The sequence below is a fragment of the Spodoptera frugiperda genome, chromosome 31 (genome assembly GCF_023101765.2).
Source record: "Spodoptera frugiperda isolate SF20-4 chromosome 31, AGI-APGP_CSIRO_Sfru_2.0, whole genome shotgun sequence".
NCBI classification, from domain to species: domain Eukaryota; kingdom Metazoa; phylum Arthropoda; class Insecta; order Lepidoptera; family Noctuidae; genus Spodoptera; species Spodoptera frugiperda.
Genome location: NC_064242.1, coordinates 6702106 through 6720976, shown reverse-complemented (window position 1 = coordinate 6720976; position 18871 = coordinate 6702106). Strand labels below are relative to the sequence as shown.

Below are 18871 nucleotides of genomic sequence, written 5' to 3'. Positions count from 1 at the left end.
TGAGATATTAGACCAATCCGAAGCGCTGGAAGAGCCTAAAACAATACGAACTTACTTAAGATAAATAACAAATTAGTCCACACAATGTTGATCAACGAACAGATTTCACAAAATACACAATTTCACTTTTTACTATTAAAATAATCTTAAAACTTTATAGTTGCGTATTAGATTGGCAAAGTTAAAGTAAAGAAAGCTGAAAAACAGCAATAGTTTTTATCCGTAAATTGGTTTGTGATGTCGTCGCTCCCTCCAGACTGAGACAGACGGGCATCGCGATAAAGTATGTCGTTTTGTGGAAAACCCGTCCTAAATATAGGCGCGGGATTATTTCTGAAGCGTCGTGTCGCGAGCGCCGTGCGCCCGTCCAATACCAATCTAAACACATTACCGACACACCGCCCAAACTTTCAACGTTTATTACGGCAATGTTTTAAAACACTGATTAACTGTAAAGTTTAAAGCGATTACAACGCTAAGACGTAAACTCATTTAGTTTAATTGATAGTAAAATTGTTATACCCGGCCATGTGATACGGTAGCTAGTGTTGTGGTACTTGGTGATGGTGTTTATTCTAAAATGATGTGGTTGTGACATATTTTAACAAACATGTATGTGTTGGTGTTGTGTCTCTCCATGCTGTCACAATGTGTTTGGGCACAGGAAAAGGCTATCATTGGTTAGTTTTGAACTTATTTAATTACTTATTGTTATTGTATTTACGTTAGTGCATGATTTGTACTTTATATCATGTGACATTTAGTTGTCCACATTAGGTAAATAACCTAATTAACTAAGTATCAACATAACCTATTGAACCGAATACTGAAAGTCATGGAATTAATTTTCAGTATTAATTTACTGTATTTACTTCTAGTATCTCGTTTGTTTGGTTACAAACGCAATATTATGTAGGAGAAACTCAAATCGGTACCTAGGTTATTGAAACTTAGTAGTTACTTGTATTGAGTGTTTGATATCAAATTACTAACCGAAGTTATGAAACTATGATTCAGTCGTTCCATATTTTCAGAGCTTTTATTTAACTAATCACCAGTTAACTAGGAAGTTTTGATGAGATAGACCAACCATAATATAAAGACAATTTTAACTAATTGGTCAATTTCATATGTTTCAGGAGGTATATTTTACAAAGACTCAGATGATATGAAAGTGGCGCTGGAGGTGAGCGCGAAAAACTTTAATTTTACCGCCTCCATTAAAGAAGTGTCAGTCAGAGGCGAAATTTTGGAAGTTAGCAAATATGCTTGCGAACTCGCTGAGGTGCGTATGGGCTTTTAAAACGTTATTTAACATTATCTTTATAATAAACAAACGCTACTGAAGGTATTTATGTGAAAATTTTAGTTTATTATTTTCTAATGGTATTAAACATGTTAAAGCATGAAAGATCAATAATAAAGAGATCAATAAGATTAGCATAATGTCCAAAATTAATAAATCGATTTGAAGTTTTGATTTCAGCTCTGAGCTGAATGGAGATTTTGTAAATTCAAAACTTACAAATTATAATTAAAATCTGTGGATTCGTAACACAGAGATTTTAATTTTCATTTAATCACCAAAAGCTGGTTACCCAATCGAACACACAGTTTTGGTGAGGTAAAACTTACGAGTACAAAGTAGTTAATGAGACCTTGATTAATTTTAAATTAGCTTCAAAAATGTGTCAATGACGAACCAAAATTAATGGACTATTATAATTCATTTAGATTATACCATTTGCTCATTCAATTTGAATGAAATTGGGTGGAAATCAATGTGAGTCTGCGACTGATATAATGTACTTAGATTTTTAAATTATTTTGACTTCTATCTTCTGTCGCCTTAGTCCTGTTCATCGATGCGACAATAAAACGCAACTTTTTTACGACTTTCTATTCAATTGTTCTTTTCTTTTTCATTGCCCACCTATTTTACATAGTTCGGGATAATTTCGGCTACAAAATGTCAAACTTTCTTTGTTTCATTTTAGATTCAAATTGAATTTTACCTTTTAGACAAAAATAATGTAACAAAGTTAGGATTTAGTTAAGATATTTTGTTTGAATACAGTTGGGAACTTATTCTATTATGGAAGATCTATATGTATAAAAATTCTAGTAGTAACGTAAAGAGTTCTGATATTTTCGGTCACAAGACGATCCCCTGTTCCGATAAAGATTTTTTTAAATATTTGACTTTGAAACCTGAAATCGTTCATACATAATTATAACAATGTAAGTAACAAAAAATAAATGTAGTTATTACTATCATAACATTACAATTTACCTACAAAACCATTTGTGAACTTGTACCCTAAAAACATTAAAAAGTTTCGTTATTCTAGCAAAAAAAAAATAGGTTTAATTTCCTTTTGTTTGTTCCTTTGGGGATGAAATTTAAAAAATAAGATTACGACTATACCCTAGGGCTGAGATCATGTTATTATTTCGCGAAAATAAATGGGCCGTAGAAAAAGTTTCTTAGCTTTTTCCTCTAAGCTGATTGGTTCGTTTTAAATAATTATGCAAAGTCGAAGACATCAATCACTATGTAGCTACTCTTTTAATTAATTTATGGAGGTGCCCATTTCTAGTACATTTCCCTTACGTTTTTTATCCAAACACATTTAATTACATAATATCTTGTACAGCTTTAAATAATTTAGTTAATTGTTTACCAGCAAATATAGTTTTATTAGAGAAAAACATTTTCATTTGATTTTCTTCAAGTCATACGGTCGCATTGAGGTATGCGACCGTATAAAAGTATTACTAACATAAATATAATAAAACCTCTTTTTCTTCCAGGAAGGTGTGATCGGTATTATAGATGGAACTGGAGGGCGAGCCAGTGAGAACATCCAAGCAATATGTGACATGTTAGAATTACCTCATGTCAGTATACAACATAATGACCTTTATAGTGAAAACTGGTCCGTGCTGAATATGCATCCCAGCCCAACTGCTTTCAATATGGTAAAAAGATTGAAATAGTTATTTTTTATTAATTGTAATTTTCATGTTATCAGACACATGACATCCCCTGTACAGCATAGCTTAAATAAACTTTCAGTTCATCGATCAATCCTACTTACCACATTATAGTAAAAATAGTTTGTATAGCAAGCTATTTCGCGTAAATAACTGGCCATCCAAAATATCAAAATGAGAAGATGCCATTAGGTTTTTTTTTGTTTTCTTTTTTATACTAATGGCATTTTTTATATTTTTTTACACAAAGTTGCCTGTGTTTTAATTGTATTGTGTAAAACCAAAAAGTTTTCATTAGATTAAAACCTTGTAACTGGCCATTCGAATTATCAAAATGACAGGATGCCATTAGCAACTTTTTTCTTTTTTTATTTAATGGAATTTGTGATTTTTTGTGTATAATTGCCAGTATTATAATAATGTTGATTAAAAGACTAAAAAGTTTTTATTATAATTAAAAACATTTAACTGGCCACTCTAGCTGAAAATATCGTGTGATGCCATTAGCGATGTTTTTTTTATTTATTTTTTTACTTACAAAGGGCTTTTAAATTATTTTGATGTAGAATGTTTCCAGTATTTTTACATAAGTTAATAATATTTTGTTTAATAAATACTTCTTAATGGGCCTTAATGATAAATATTTATTTCTGCGTTCAAGATTTTTTAAATATAATGTGTAAGCTAGTGGACAAAATACAAAATAATTATTAGGATATAATAGTGAGACCGTAATAATTATGACATCTGTCTAACTTCATCGTGTTTTCATTACTTACTAAAAGTTTGATAGAATGTGAGACAACAGGCATAAAAGCCTTGAGTAGTTTGAAAATAGACGGTGAGGTAAGCCGCCATTAAAATATATATGACAACTATAACAACTTTCGTTAGTTTAATAACAAGCAGGTTACACAATATTTTTCTGATATATTAGATGGAAAAAATATCGAGTACTTTCAATATTTCTGTAAGATCATTGACCTCCTTGTGATAAAATGGTAATGTAATGTAAGACCTGAAAATAAAAATAAAAGTAACATAAAAATTGGCAAGAAACGCCTCCTGAAGTGTCAATCACAAATATTATGTGCCGTAATGACGGAAACACATTTCTACATTGGTTTTATCAAGTTTCTGCAGTCTTTACTTAAAATATAGGTATATTAAGGTTAAAATGTGTTAATGCTGTTCATGATTCAATAGGACAAATGACTAATTTTTATTTTTAAAGTCTGTTTTGTAGATTATTTTAAATTTTTAGACACGATTCGATAGAGATTTGAAATATCGCGCCTCGTCACTTATAGGTATACTTTATACGTAGAAATGACGCATTTGTTCCCACTCCTAAACTTTGATTCGTTTTACATAGGTATTGGTATCTTACATGACAACATAAAAAATACGTGTCCAATATTTTTTATAATTTTTTTTTATTTTCATACCTCGTCATCATCCCTATAGTATTTGATTTCGAAAATCAAATCGACACTTCTTTTAGAACAAATCTCATCAATAAATAAATAATATAATCTTCGCAGCTTATTACAACAAACATACTTTGTGGTAAGTGCGGACGAAAATAACCTTTTCAACAATCACAATCTTGAAAGAACTGAGTAGCAAGCGCTAAAGTAAAACAGCTGTTAGCCATTATTTGCGTAACACGTGAGGAAGTGACCAAAAAATAGATTCATTACTATTAAAGTGATACAATGCGTAGAATAATAGTATAATATACCTATATGTATTACGTGCAATAATTTGATTAAATGTTACATAATTACGTATGTAATGTTGCTACCTACTATGTAAATGGGCATTGTTAAAAAAAATTACCTTGTGTTTTTATTGAATTTTTCGATAATATAGACCATTTAAAGAAACTAATTTGAATATTTTGATAAAAGGATCAGAAACCACGTCAAAAATATTTTTTTAAGATTTTCAAATTTTTGATATGGGTGACGTCATCATAAGGCTCAGAACGATAGTATCTGTGCCATAGTGTGGTTGCATTAAAAAAGTACAACTGTCAATAATAGCTGTCTGAATAGAACTGTCAATAATAATAACCTTAATATTAGCTGTAAACAATAAAACATGTGATAAAACGTAATTTAACATATGATATGGACAATAATGGGACTGATAATATCATAGGAGTCTATTACTTCTGTGGTACTTACATTAAAATGATCTTCGCGACAATACATAGTATAAACTTTGTAATATTCCGCACCAGCTTCTCGACACCACTTCTCTTGTAAGTCTTCCCTATTGCGAACGAAGATTTTGTTTGGACAATTTTTACAATTACTGCTGCAACTTGGAACAAAGCACTTTCTGTATTCCATTTTCACTTTATGCAGAAGAAACTTAGAATTTGAATCTTTGTATTTTTTGTAAACAAAACCGAAACAAACTGACATGACATTTATATTTGACAGTTGTAGGCTTGACTTAAAACTTTTTAATTTTTGAAACATGAGGCAACGATACTAATGTATACGTCCTATTAAGACGTCATTTGAAGGATAAGCAAGGCCAACCGTATTTTAACGAAATATCAATAAATATTTTAAATTATTAATTAGTCCACAATGATTAGCAAGTCTATTCCTCGAAATGGTTTTTCAATTACAATATTTTATAAATTATGAACAATGCCCATTGTGTGTCTGTACAGACATAATGTGGCGACCTACCAAAATTATATCATCTACCACTTATTGTAAGATACCTATAATATAATCTTACTTCACAAAATAAATAATATTTGTTTTTGTTAGTAGAATATGTTGCTTCATGAATCCCTTGTGATACGTTGTTTTTCTATAGATAGTCAGAAATAACTAGATACCGAACTTCCTTAGCTAACAAGAAAAGGTACCAACGGACGCCCACTATCCATCCGACGCCTACGGCTCTTGCAATATGCCAGTTAGATATTATAGTATAATAACAATTATACATTTCTAACTGCCGTACTCAGAGTCATTTCATTTAATGGTTACTTAACCCAGTCGTTAGCAATTGTTTTCGGAACAAAATAGTTTAAGTTACCATGAAATGTCTCTGAGTGTGGCAGTAAGATAAGAAAAAAATATGATTGATCTTACAGGTACTAGAAAATCTAATAATCCATAAGGATTGGCGAAATTTCACGTTATTGTACGTGAAGGGGCATAGCTTGCTGCGCCTGGGCGACTTGCTGAAGATGGGCAACGATTCTTATCGATATGTTGTTACTTTGAGAGAACTCAGCGGTGATAATTACAGGTAAGTCAATTGTGGTAGGCATTTTATTTTACTTGGTAATATATTGGTACAAAACTCTTAAAGCGGTATTGACTTTTTTGTAAACACTATGCTGGAGCATAGTGTTAAACACTGGGCCTACAGATATAACAGAATGTATTTTGTTAACGCGTTGCCCCACACTATGATTTTTTCCTGTGTCGTGGGTGCGTTTACAAACACCCAGACCTAAATTAACAATTTGTGGATTACATGAAGAGTCGCATTGATGTTCCCAGATACTAACAATAATTTTGGCTATCATGATGATACTAGGGAACCATATTCTTCAAGGAGATACGCCTTCGTTTCATATCTTTTTATACAGTTCTTATGTAGATATATACGTAGGTGTACACGTACCCAAATAATATTCTTGCATTCATACCTAAATGCATTGATACAGTTTTATAGGGATACATAGACTTGGCTAGACATCGTTTGATTTGAAAGCATAAATCTCTTTGTATTCTTCATCTGTGGGCGTTATTCTGCAAACTGAGGTTTCTGAGGTTATGCTTTGAACGTGTATCTGTCGCAAATAGGCGTCGCGTCGCGTTTCGTTTTAAACTCCCACTGCTAAAAACTTAAGAAGAAAATTCTTGAGAGTCTATTCATTCAATCCTGATGTACAGTTAAGATAAAACTTTTAAACGGAAATAAGCTGTGTTTTTCTATTAATTGAGTAAATGGAAAATAAAGGTCACAACTTTTAAATATTTTTAAAATAAAGTAGAAAAAAAATCTTAGGGATATTCAAAGACGTTGAGTAGGTAGGATCATGTATAGGTTTTGTGTCACTTTATATAAAAATTTTAATACCCAATAAAATCTTAGTTAAAGAACTACGTTAACGACACACATGCGCGGAATCTAATTATAACTATTATACTCATCATAGTTTCAATTCTTATGGTGAATCGTTAGATTTACCTACTTATTATTAGTTAAAAAATAAAGACATAGCGATAGTGTGTATAAGATGATTTTTTTTATTAAAGGGAAGTACTAATAGATGCGAAACGCAATGGCTATACAAACTTTGTGGTCGACTGTCCTTCTCGGAACTTGGAACAGGTGTTGCTCCACGCCCAGCAAGTGGGCATGATGGCTGAAGAACATTCATACATATTCCTGTCACCTGATATATTTACTTTGGACATGGATCGGTACCGGTATGGCGGGGTTAATATGACAGGTGAGCAGTATTATGAATGGTTGTCTGTAATTTCTTTATGCAAAATGAAAAAGATTATAATTAAATTTAGTATGGTCCAGAATCTTACTAATTATATTCGCTGTGTGACTGAGGTCACCGAATCTTCCCAACCCGATTTCCCAAAAACTCTTAAATTCCTAACCCAAAAGGCCGGCAACGCAGTTGTAACGTCTGAGGTGTTACGGGAGTCCATGGGCATCGGCGATTGCTTACCATTAGGTGATCTGTCGGCTTGTTTACTTACTCTGCTTCCCGACGGATCCACAAGTTACACTGTCTTACACAACAACGGATTAATACTTCACTCGCTGTTGCAAGGGGCACTATTATCCAATATATTATTCAAGTGTTTCTTTCAGGTTTCCGTCTAGTAGCACTGCAAAATAAAGACAATGAGAAGCTTTGGAACTTTACAACGACGTTTAACCAGGAAACAGGGAAGGAGCTGGAGCCAGATCAATTTAAAACCAAATTACTTCTGATACACGATGCTGTAGAAGTTATATCTGCGGCGATGAAGAAATTAAAGGACGTGAAGGCAGAATTTTTGAGCTGTGACAGTTACAAAGCTTGGAATTATGGATCAAGTCTACTAAATTTCATGAAAACGGTATTTGTGTTAAACAACGCTTAATATTTCATTTCAATTTCCATTAAGTTCCAAATAAATTGAGTTTGTCTCGTTACAGAACAAGGTGGATGGATTAACAAGATCTTTAATATTTGATGGGTTGGGACAAAGAACTGATGTCACTTTCGATTTATTGGAACTAACTTCTGCTGGTAATCAATCGGTAAGTTTACATTTACATTACTACATAACTATGCTAGTCTTGCAAAAAAATAATTACGTACCTACCACAGCAAACATTTTTTTATCAAAAGCGATTGAAGTACATTAATGAAACAGTTTTAATATATTTTTTGTTATGTTTTTTAGATTGGGATGTGGACGAACAATAAATTGAAAATAGACAGACCAATCGTAGCTGATGCAGAAATTACACAAGAGGCAGCACTTAGAAACAAAACTTTGAAAGTTCTAATTGCCATAGTAAGTTCAAGTTTAAATTTTATTTGAAACTGTACCTAATATTGAACCTATCGCGTCGTCTGTCGATCATCATTAGCACCTCCTTATTACATACTTATTTTTATATATTTTCTTTGTTTCTAGGCTCCTCCATACGGCTATTTGAAATTGTCTCACGAAACATTGGAAGGCAATGACCGATATGAAGGCTTCACCATAGATTTGATTGAAAAATTAAGTGAAATCTTAGGGTTCAGTTACGAGTTTGAAGTAGAACAGGATTATGGAAGCAAAACTGAAACTGGTGAATGGACTGGAATGGCTTTACAACTGAGAGAAGATGTAAGTAGTAATTTATTTATATAAGTACTGTAATTGTTCATGTCTCGAGTAATGTGATAGAAGTGATATTGTACGTCAAACGTAGATAAAGCTTCATTCGTAAATCTATACAATCAGCTAATTTGACTGGTCTTGTTTCGTGCTTTGTAATTGACACTGGTAAACAAGGACTCTGTATTTCGATTCCCGGGTCGACCATAATTAGTATGGTCGTTGATCATACTAATAAATCAGAATCATTATCGGAGTTTTGAAATTTTAAGTAATTTTGAGCAGTTATATTTACACCAGGTGTATATTGCATAAGACATACACATTACACAAGTGGTACATTTATTGTTAAAAAAAAATATGTTTCTTATATCACAAAACTAGTCTAAATTAACTTTATCTCTGCACATGTTATAGAAAGCCGACCTTGCCATTTGTGATTTAACAATAACAGCGGTGAGACAAAGTGGTATCGATTTCTCGACCCCGTTCATGACGCTTGGTATCGGTATTCTGTACAAGGAGCCCAGTAAACAACCACCTGAGATGTTCTCCTTCATGGCTGTCTTCTCCAAAGAGGTATTTTACATGTACTGTTTTGAATTTTTATGGTTTTACATTTCCTTGTTAGAGTATTTAAAATTGGATGCTACGTAAGTAATGCATGGTAAGTTTTTGATATTTTGTTTTACTATGTCTAATTAGGCTGGTGGTAACGTAATTGCAACATTGATTTGTCATATTTCGTACTTCAAATTACCGGTTAGTTCGACTTAAAGAAAATTAATGAGACATTGTTAAGATGGGTCCTAAGTGTGACTAACAACGTAACTGGCCCTAAGTAGACGTACTTACGAATAATCCACTAATTAAAGTTTTCCCTTCCGTGGATTTGACTCTGTTTCTTGAACGTCAGTATACGTTAGATAGAAATTTTAGACAGTTCAATATGACGAATTTTCTACGCTTAGGTAATCAGTGTCTTGGCTTTGGTTGAAAAAAGTTATGCGATTAAAAGTGTATAAATAGGACAAGTCTTTTAGTGGCTGCTTTTCTATACTATGTTTTCCTTTATAAAACATATTTTAACTCCTAATGTTCTCAGGTCTGGTATTACATGATGCTCATTCAGTTGGCTCTGGGTGTGACGATGATCTTCGTCGGTCGTATCTCACACAAGGAGTGGCAGAACCCAGTGCCCTGCATAGAGTCTCCAGAGGAACTGAGCAATCAGTTCAGTTTCGCTAACTCCGTCTGGCTTATTATCGGTTCTGTCATGCAGCAGGGTTCTGAAATTGCTCCTATGTAAGTATTAATGTAGTTATTTTACCATACTTACAAGCCTTCTTTGTGAATTCTCTTACAAGGTAAATATGTAGAACTTATAACATAACTACAGAAAATCAGGTGTTGCATTTAAGATTAAACTATGTAGACTGAGGAGCAGTCTCCAGGTACCCTTTTGAGGAATGAACATTCACGAAAGTTCTGAAATTCTGTTAAATTCAGTTTAGACAACGAAATAGCGAAAGTACCTACACTTTCAGCAGTGGTATTTTCTCCACCTACTCTATATTATGTTCTACACGATTTCTTTCAAAACTGTTAAAAGCTAATTTCCAATTTCCAGTGCGTTAGCTCCACGTATGATCACCAGTGTGTGGTGGTTCTTCACCATGGTAATGGTGGCCTCATACGTCGGTACATTGGTCGCTTTCCTTACCGTTGAGAAGAATGTACTGCCCTTCAATACGGTAGAAGAGCTTTACAATAGTAAATCCATTTCTTACGGAGCCAAGAAAAAGGGATCCACGAAACAGTTCTTTGAGGTAAATTGACATTAATTTCAAAATTAGATATTAGAGATGTGTTATAAAATTATTAAATTAGAAACGTTCTACTTTCTTGTAGGAGTCTACCAACCCAGTTTATCAGGGCATGTACAAGAAAATGGTGGCACACAATTGGCTTGTCGAACAAAACGACATAGGAGTAAAAATGTAAGTTATTTCAATTTTCTCATTTCTTTGTTTAGGGAAAATGTAGATAATGAAACATTTTTGTGAACAAAACAATGTTGTTTTACGCAGGGCTGAGACTCAACAGTACGCATTTTTTATGGAATCAACGTCCCTAGAATATTGGAAAGAAAGACATTGTGATTTGCTGCAAGTTGGTGGACTGCTGGATTCCAAGAGTTATGGCATTGGAATGAAAAAGAGTAAGAACTTGATCATTTCTTTTGAATCTACATCTTTAATCCATAAGGTTGATATTAAAATGTGTTCTAATTTTGTAGAATCACCATTCAAAAAATATATTGATGACGCATTGCTTCACTTAAAGGAGAACGGTGAAATAGAAAAACTAAGGAATATTTGGTGGAAGGAAAAACGAGGTGGAGGAAAATGTGGGGTAAGTGAAACACTTTGGTTGTCCCGGATTCCTGAATTTGGACTAATGTGAAATTAGTTAACTGATTTGTGACTTGGCGCATACAACTAGATCAGGGGAAAAGCTACAAAATGTTAAACCGCAATTTGTACTCGTATTAAACGTTATATGTATCTACCGACTTAGGTTGAAAACAACATAATATTTGTAACATCACAAAGGCGTGATGTTATAAATAAAACAATACAACGCTATTCCCCCAAAGAATCAGACAGAAAGCGTAATATAATTATGTGTACCGAAACACCTTTACTTTACAACAGTTGTTTTGTATGTTGTGTTACCAACCTATGTTTTGTAAGAGCCTAACAAGAGGTGTCCAGACATCGCACCTTTACGAAAATTATCGAAAATCTAAAACAGCCCAAACGTGCTTTGTTTGGGAATCAAATCTAACAGCCTCCTCCTGTTCCCATTTTCGACAGTCGTTTGTAATAATTTCTATTAATAAAATAATTTTCTTTAAAACTAAATAAAATTACTTTACAGGAGAAACGCGACGAGGAACAGAAACAGTTGGGTATGAAGAACATGTTGGGAGCTTTCGTGGTGCTCGGTGTGGGCTGCCTTATAGGGCTCTTTATATCCATCATAGACATGTTATGGGGAGTGTTCAAGAGATCTGTCAAGTATAGCGTAAGTATTGAAATATTTACCATTTTTTTACATATCTACGTTTATAGATGTGACGTTACACCTAAGCTTGACAAACTATGATATTTAATGGTGAGATTTTATCAGTGTTCATGGCATTAACTACCTATGGAGTACAGTAAAATGGGGTGAATAGGGATCGAGAGGTGAATAGGGACAGACGAGGGGTGAATAGATACTGTGAAGAATTTCCCTATTTCACCCCTCTTCTGACCCTATTCACCTGTCGATCCCTATTCACCCCATTTTACGGTAACCTATGGAGTTTCTTGTTCGTTCTTCTCCATAGGATTCTACACTCTATAACGAGCAAATAGCTTCACTAGAGGACTGACCGACAAACAGACATTTAGTTTTCTTTATTTGCAATATTTGCTTTGACGTTCAAAAGTCTATTTGAAATAAATAATTTGACTTTGATAGCTGATTTATTGATTTTCGTCAGGGTACAAAATTATTACATTTGTGTTAGGCATTTGTGTTAGGTTGTAACTGTCCTCAAGAAATAAAATGTAAATTGAACTTTTTGCCGTTCGTAGCGAAAATAAAAGTGGCTATTCGAGTTTATATCCTACATAAAAAGGTGCTTAGTGAAAAGAAGCGACCTACTTGCACACCTACGTTAATGTAACATGTTAGTGGGACCATTTGAACAGGACTAGACGGGACAATGAGAAGATTGTCGTTTCACTTAAAAAGCGCGAGGGATAATTTCTCAGATAAAATAAACAGTTTTTGAAAGTCAAACAATAAAAAAAATAATGTTTGTCTATCGAACGCTTGGTGAACCTATTGGCTCCGTCAAAATTATAAATAACATACTTAACCTAAACCTAACCTAAACCTAACCTAAACCTAACCTAAACCTAACCTAAACCTAACCTAAACCTAACCTAAACCTAACCTAAACCTAACCTAAACCTAACCTAAACCTAACCTAAACCTAACCTAAACCTAACCTAAACCTAACCTAAACCTAACCTAAACCTAACCTAAACCTAACCTAAACCTAACCTAAACCTAACCTAAACCTAACCTAAACCTAACCTAAACCTAACCTAAACCTAACCTAAACCTAACCTAAACCTAACCTAAACCTAACCTAAACCTAACCTAAACCTAACCTAAACCTAACCTAAACCTAACCTAAACCTAACCTAAACCTAACCTAAACCTAACCTAAACCTAACCTAAACCTAACCTAAACCTAACCTAAACCTAACCTAAACCTAACCTAAACCTAACCTAAACCTAACCTAAACCTAACCTAAACCTAACCTAAACCTAACCTAAACCTAACCTAAACCTAACCTAAACCTAACCTAAACCTAACCTAAACCTAACCTAAACCTAACCTAAACCTAACCTAAACCTAACCTAAACCTAACCTAAACCTAACCTAAACCTAACCTAAACCTAACCTAAACCTAACCTAAACCTAACCTAAACCTAACCTAAACCTAACCTAAACCTAACCTAAACCTAACCTAAACCTAACCTAAACCTAACCTAAACCTAACCTAAACCTAACCTAAACCTAACCTAAACCTAACCTAAACCTAACCTAAACCTAACCTAAACCTAACCTAAACCTAACCTAAACCTAACCTAAACCTAACCTAAACCTAACCTAAACCTAACCTAAACCTAACCTAAACCTAACCTAAACCTAACCTAAACCTAACCTAAACCTAACCTAAACCTAACCTAAACCTAACCTAAACCTAACCTAAACCTAACCTAAACCTAACCTAAACCTAACCTAAACCTAACCTAAACCTAACCTAAACCTAACCTAAACCTAACCTAAACCTAACCTAAACCTAACCTAAACCTAACCTAAACCTAACCTAAACCTAACCTAAACCTAACCTAAACCTAACCTAAACCTAACCTAAACCTAACCAAAACTGTTTGGCTGTTTAAAAGCCTCTGAACACCACGAGGTAATAGTTTATGAAGATAGAGGGAAACTCTAAGTTTCCTCAAAGCCCCCAGGAGACTAACAGCATGCGCAGCAAGCCCTTTAACCCCAGCCACTCAAAGCGGATCCGAGCGGGCCCAACAGAAGGCAGCCGCCGATAAAGCTGAGCAGAATAAAACCAGATGCCCAGAAGATCGGGTGCAGTCGAGGAGTCGCCTGAAAGCTTTCGGCACCTTCCTTAACACTCTGCTTCCTACCGCAACCCGCAACTCAAACAAGCAAGAAACAGCCGTAGAGAGGTTCTTCTCCAGAATCGCTAAACCACCCACACAGCCAAAGCCCACACCAACCAGAGCTGATAAAGGGCAAGTCAGCCCGCCGATACTCGCCCTAAATTCGGGAGTCACGGATCACGTGAAGAGCGCCTTCCTCGAGTATGTAGCTGTCGTGAGAGCGACCAGAGAAGTCAATCTTGCGACATGCAAAAAGATCATGCAGACTTTCAGAAGAGAGACAGAAGGACTCTTAAGGGTGCTGCTCGAGGAGGCGGGGGCTGCGGTGTACGACAACTCCAGATCCATAGTTATCAAAGGGGAAATGGAGGGGTCGTACATGGCGGCCTTTAGCGAGAGTTGTGGATTCGTGTACCTGGACACGGCCGAAACGGACCGCTTGGGTAAAATTAAATTTAGTGCACCCGAAGATGACCCAATGGTGGTTACCGCCAAATGTACCAAAGTCATGTTGGAAGATAGGATCCTCGCAATGGCACAGACCATTTTAGAAAATCAGGACATCCAAGCATCATCAGGAAGTTGGGTGGTACCCAACATCAGGTGGGTCAACGGAGTGCCAGGCTGTGGCAAAACAACTTGGGTGGTAAAGAACTTCGATGGGGAGAGGGACGTTGTAGCCACAACGACAACCGAAGCTGCCAAAGATCTGAGAGAAAAGCTTGCGCGCCGCTTAGGTGACAAAATCAATACTAAGGTGCGCACTATGGCCTCAATATTGGCGAACGGGTTCAAGAACCAAGAAAAATGTTACCGGTTAACTGTGGACGAGGCTCTCATGAACCACTTCGGGTCTATAGTGATGGCGGCCAAGTTGTCCGGAGCAAGCGAACTTGTCCTCATTGGAGACATTAACCAGCTTCCGTTTTTGGACAGGGAGAACCTATTTCAGCTACGGTATACTCGTCCGGATCCAGTGGCTGGCATCACCCAGGAACTGCTCTGCACTCATCGCAACCCTATGGATGTAGCATACACCTTGAGCGACATATACAGCGGAATCTACGCCTCCAAATCATCGCTGTCGCAGGTCCACTCCCTGAGCGTGAGAGGCTACACGGGGGCAAATCCAGGCTACTGCCAAAAACACCCTGTTTTTGGTTCATACGCAGGAGGAGAAAACTTCTCTTGTGAACAAGGGATATGGGTCTGGAGAGGGATCGCGCCTCATGACTATACATGAGGCCCAGGGTTTGACCTGCGACAGTGTGATTATCATTAACACCAAGTCGAGGAGGCTCCAGGTTCACAATAGCGTATCACACGCTGTGGTGGCGGTGTCAAGACACACGAACAGCTGTGTGTATTATTCTGATGATGCCGAAGACGCCATAGGCCGTTTCGCAAAGAAAGCGATGGATGCGCCGACGAAAACGGTCGTCGATTACAACTTAAAAACGGCCATGCAACATCGGGACGCCAGCGTCATAGAACCTCTGCTGAAGCTGGCTGAGTCCCTGGCAAAAAGACAAACAACTTGACATCCTTTCTCCTCCTCTTTAGTATAAAATCAAATTGTAACTGCGCCGCAGAGTTTGTCGATCACACTCATTCGAGGATGTGAACGACACTCTCTGCCACGCAGACATTGTCCTCTAGAATTAAGAAGTGGTATTTTTAGTGGTAGTATAAGCATGAAATAAAGTTTAAAAAAAAAAAAAAAAAAAAAAAAATGGACTCACGTAGATTAATAAGTTTAATTTTAAGAAAAAGAGCCGAACACAATAATTTTGTAACCAACGCAATTATAATTCTAATAAATGCATGAAAAAGGGCGCGGACGACATGTCTGCGGATTGTTTGTTTATTTAAAAAAAAAAAAAAAAAAAAAAAAAAACCTAAACCTAACCTAAACCTAACCTAAACCTAACCTAAACCTAACCTAAACCTAACCTAAACCTAACCTAAACCTAACCTAAACCTAACCTAAACCTAACCTAAACCTAACCTAAACCTAACCTAAACCTAACCTAAACCTAACCTAAACCTAACCTAAACCTAACCTAAACCTAACCTAAACCTAACCTAAACCTAACCTAAACCTAACCTAAACCTAACCTAAACCTAACCTAAACCTAACCTAAACCTAACCTAAACCTAACCTAAACCTAACCTAAACCTAACCTAAACCTAACCTAAACCTAACCTAAACCTAACCTAAACCTAACCTAAACCTAACCTAAACCTAACCTAAACCTAACCTAAACCTAACCTAAACCTAACCTAAACCTAACCTAAACCTAACCTAAACCTAACCTAAACCTAACCTAAACCTAACCTAAACCTAACCTAAACCTAACCTAAACCTAACCTAAACCTAACCTAAACCTAACCTAAACCTAACCTAAACCTAACCTAAACCTAACCTAAACCTAACCTAAACCTAACCTAAACCTAACCTAAACCTAACCTAAACCTAACCTAAACCTAACCTAAACCTAACCTAAACCTAACCTAAACCTAACCTAAACCTAACCTAAACCTAACCTAAACCTAACCTAAACCTAACCTAAACCTAACCTAAACCTAACCTAAACCTAACCTAAACCTAACCTAAACCTAACCTAAACCTAACCTAAACCTAACCTAAACCTAACCTAAACCTAACCTACTAAAATATGGAATTATTGGTTATTAATGGAATTATTGTAATAACTTACTTATTAAGTACTTAGGTGAGATTGATGAAACTTTTTGCTTAAAATATACACAAAATAATGACCCTTTTGATTCAGTAAGTATAAAGTTCTAGAAAAATATATCTCTATAATACACCTTGCATCAGTGTAGCGAAGGTTCGTTTCAAGGACATTATTAGTGCACAAGTGTTGGCTACATCACTTGATTAAACTGAAGTGTCTCCTACAAACCTAAGCACAAACTTGATGGCTGTGCACTGTGCTAATTGTTGTGTTCTACTAAATTGCTGACTCATGTTGCCATAATAGTGTGACTGGGAAACTGTAATTGCTGAAGACACATGCAAGCAAATTAAAAAATGTATTGGCAATTGTAAACCATTGGTGAAAGAAACCGATTTTCTGATTAACAAAAATCTCACCAAGTTGTATTTTAAAATGACAAGGGTGTAGTTGGTTTGGTAGAATGAAAGTTTAAATTTATAATATATATTATAATATACCTACATAATTGTATTAAAGAAGTCATAAATAAGAACTAGGCTAAGAAATAGACGAAAGACATCAATTCGTCGCTAGGATCTAAGTGTACTACAAGTCTAGTTATAAAGTCAAGACCTCCTATTCAAAATCAATTAAATAATGAAATTAATTTTGACTCGACCAAGCAAAATAAACGACGTTAAACCCTATAATATTGTTTTTGAATTTCAGACGACCTTCAAGTACGAGTTGGTGGAAGAATTAAAATTCGCTCTAAAGTTTAGTGGTAATATAAAACCAGTGAAGAGACCACAAAAAACTCCTGTGGACGGGAGTTTTGAGGCGCTTGCTAAGGCTGAAGGAAAGGATGATATACGCTCTCTTCATTCAATAAGGTCCACTGACACCCGTCGTACACATCACTCACACAGCTCTAGACATTCTTCCCGCAGTCTCAGTGTCGCCTTCGCCAAACGACGATCTTATAGCTAAATTAATATTAATGAAAATGCATTTTTAGATTAAAATAGCGGGTATCTACCTAGTCGATGGAGTATTTACTTTTGTTACTAGTCAGTTGTTTTTGAAATTGATTGTAATTTATTTAAACTATTTAAGCGAAAGTTTATAAGTAGCTTGAGCTAACACACTTTAGAAGAAAATGTTGAGATACGTAATTCATGTTTTTTAAAGCAACGCTTTAATTTGTTGAAAAGTAGAGAGATATTTACCACAGACATTATGTATTTTGTTAAAATTAAATAAATGTTGTAACAAAATAAAAAAATACGTTCCTTTTTTCGTTTGGCGTCTAAAAGTACTATCAAATATCTCTTCCAGCCACTTAACGACTTGTTTTCCCCACATATTATGTCATAACCTTATGGGATTATTTATTATGATTGTGTGGAACAAAAAATAGTCCTCGTACAATGTGCCCATTACGTAAAGCTACATACAATGACCTCGATCTAATGACAACTGTTTGAGATTAGTGGCCTAGTTTATTTGGATACCAGTTACATCACGTATATTATTGTTTACAAATGAATTTCATTTCTTTAGAAGGTACCTATGTGTTGTACATAAAGAGCCTAAAGGCCACTGGTCCGCATCGTCCGCACCGCACGCATCGCATGCAACGGATTTTAGTTCGTCTTATAAGAAACTCATACAACTGCGTCCACTGAACCGTATCGTACGGACCGCATCATCACTTAAATGCGATGCTTACCGATGACGTCATACGGAATGCGTGGGATGCGTACGATGCGGGCCTGTGGACGCTTACCTTAAAAGATCAAGGGTAACAGAAAACAAAAGTAATTGTTCGACTTATTGATAAGGATAAACAAAAGTTGTTGTTCAATCAAGTATCACTAACGGTAACCCTTTCCTAAAATACTCAAACGTCGACAAGTCGAGTGAAGATTCAATTGTTTTCCCTGAACATAAAACAAGAATTTATAGGTAGCTTTTAGATCCGGTAATAGATTTTTATTATGGGCTCATTTTATATCATTGTTAAATATAAGTATA

At 35.3% G+C, this 18871-nt stretch overlaps 1 protein-coding gene across 1 annotated transcript; it reads left to right on the top strand.

The window, feature by feature from the left end:
• Positions 1-343: 343 nt before the first annotated feature.
• LOC118276363 (glutamate receptor ionotropic, kainate 3) lies at positions 344-18119 on the top strand. The gene is made up of 17 exons (XM_035594640.2): positions 344-680; positions 1140-1285; positions 2815-2982; positions 6125-6282; positions 7302-7498; positions 7879-8129; positions 8209-8313; positions 8460-8573; positions 8697-8894; positions 9303-9464; positions 9991-10190; positions 10516-10714; positions 10797-10885; positions 10976-11106; positions 11185-11300; positions 11829-11975; positions 17564-18119. The coding sequence occupies exons 1-17, from the start codon at positions 611-613 to the stop codon at positions 17822-17824; spliced, it is 2712 nt and encodes a 903-aa protein (XP_035450533.2). The 5' UTR covers positions 344-610; the 3' UTR covers positions 17825-18119.
• Positions 18120-18871: the final 752 nt, after the last annotated feature.

What these genes read in the sequence shown, in the direction of transcription:
- LOC118276363 (XM_035594640.2), top strand. Translation starts at nt 611, where the DNA reads ATGTATGTGTTGGTGTTGTGTCTCTCCATGCTGTCACAATGTGTTTGG. An exon ending in ATGCTTGCGAACTCGCTGAG is followed by an intron (nt 1,286 to 2,814) that starts GTGCGTATGGGC and finishes TTTTTCTTCCAG; the next exon opens with GAAGGTGTGATCGGTATTAT. An exon ending in CTTTACAACTGAGAGAAGAT is followed by an intron (nt 8,895 to 9,302) that starts GTAAGTAGTAAT and finishes CACATGTTATAG; the next exon opens with AAAGCCGACCTTGCCATTTG.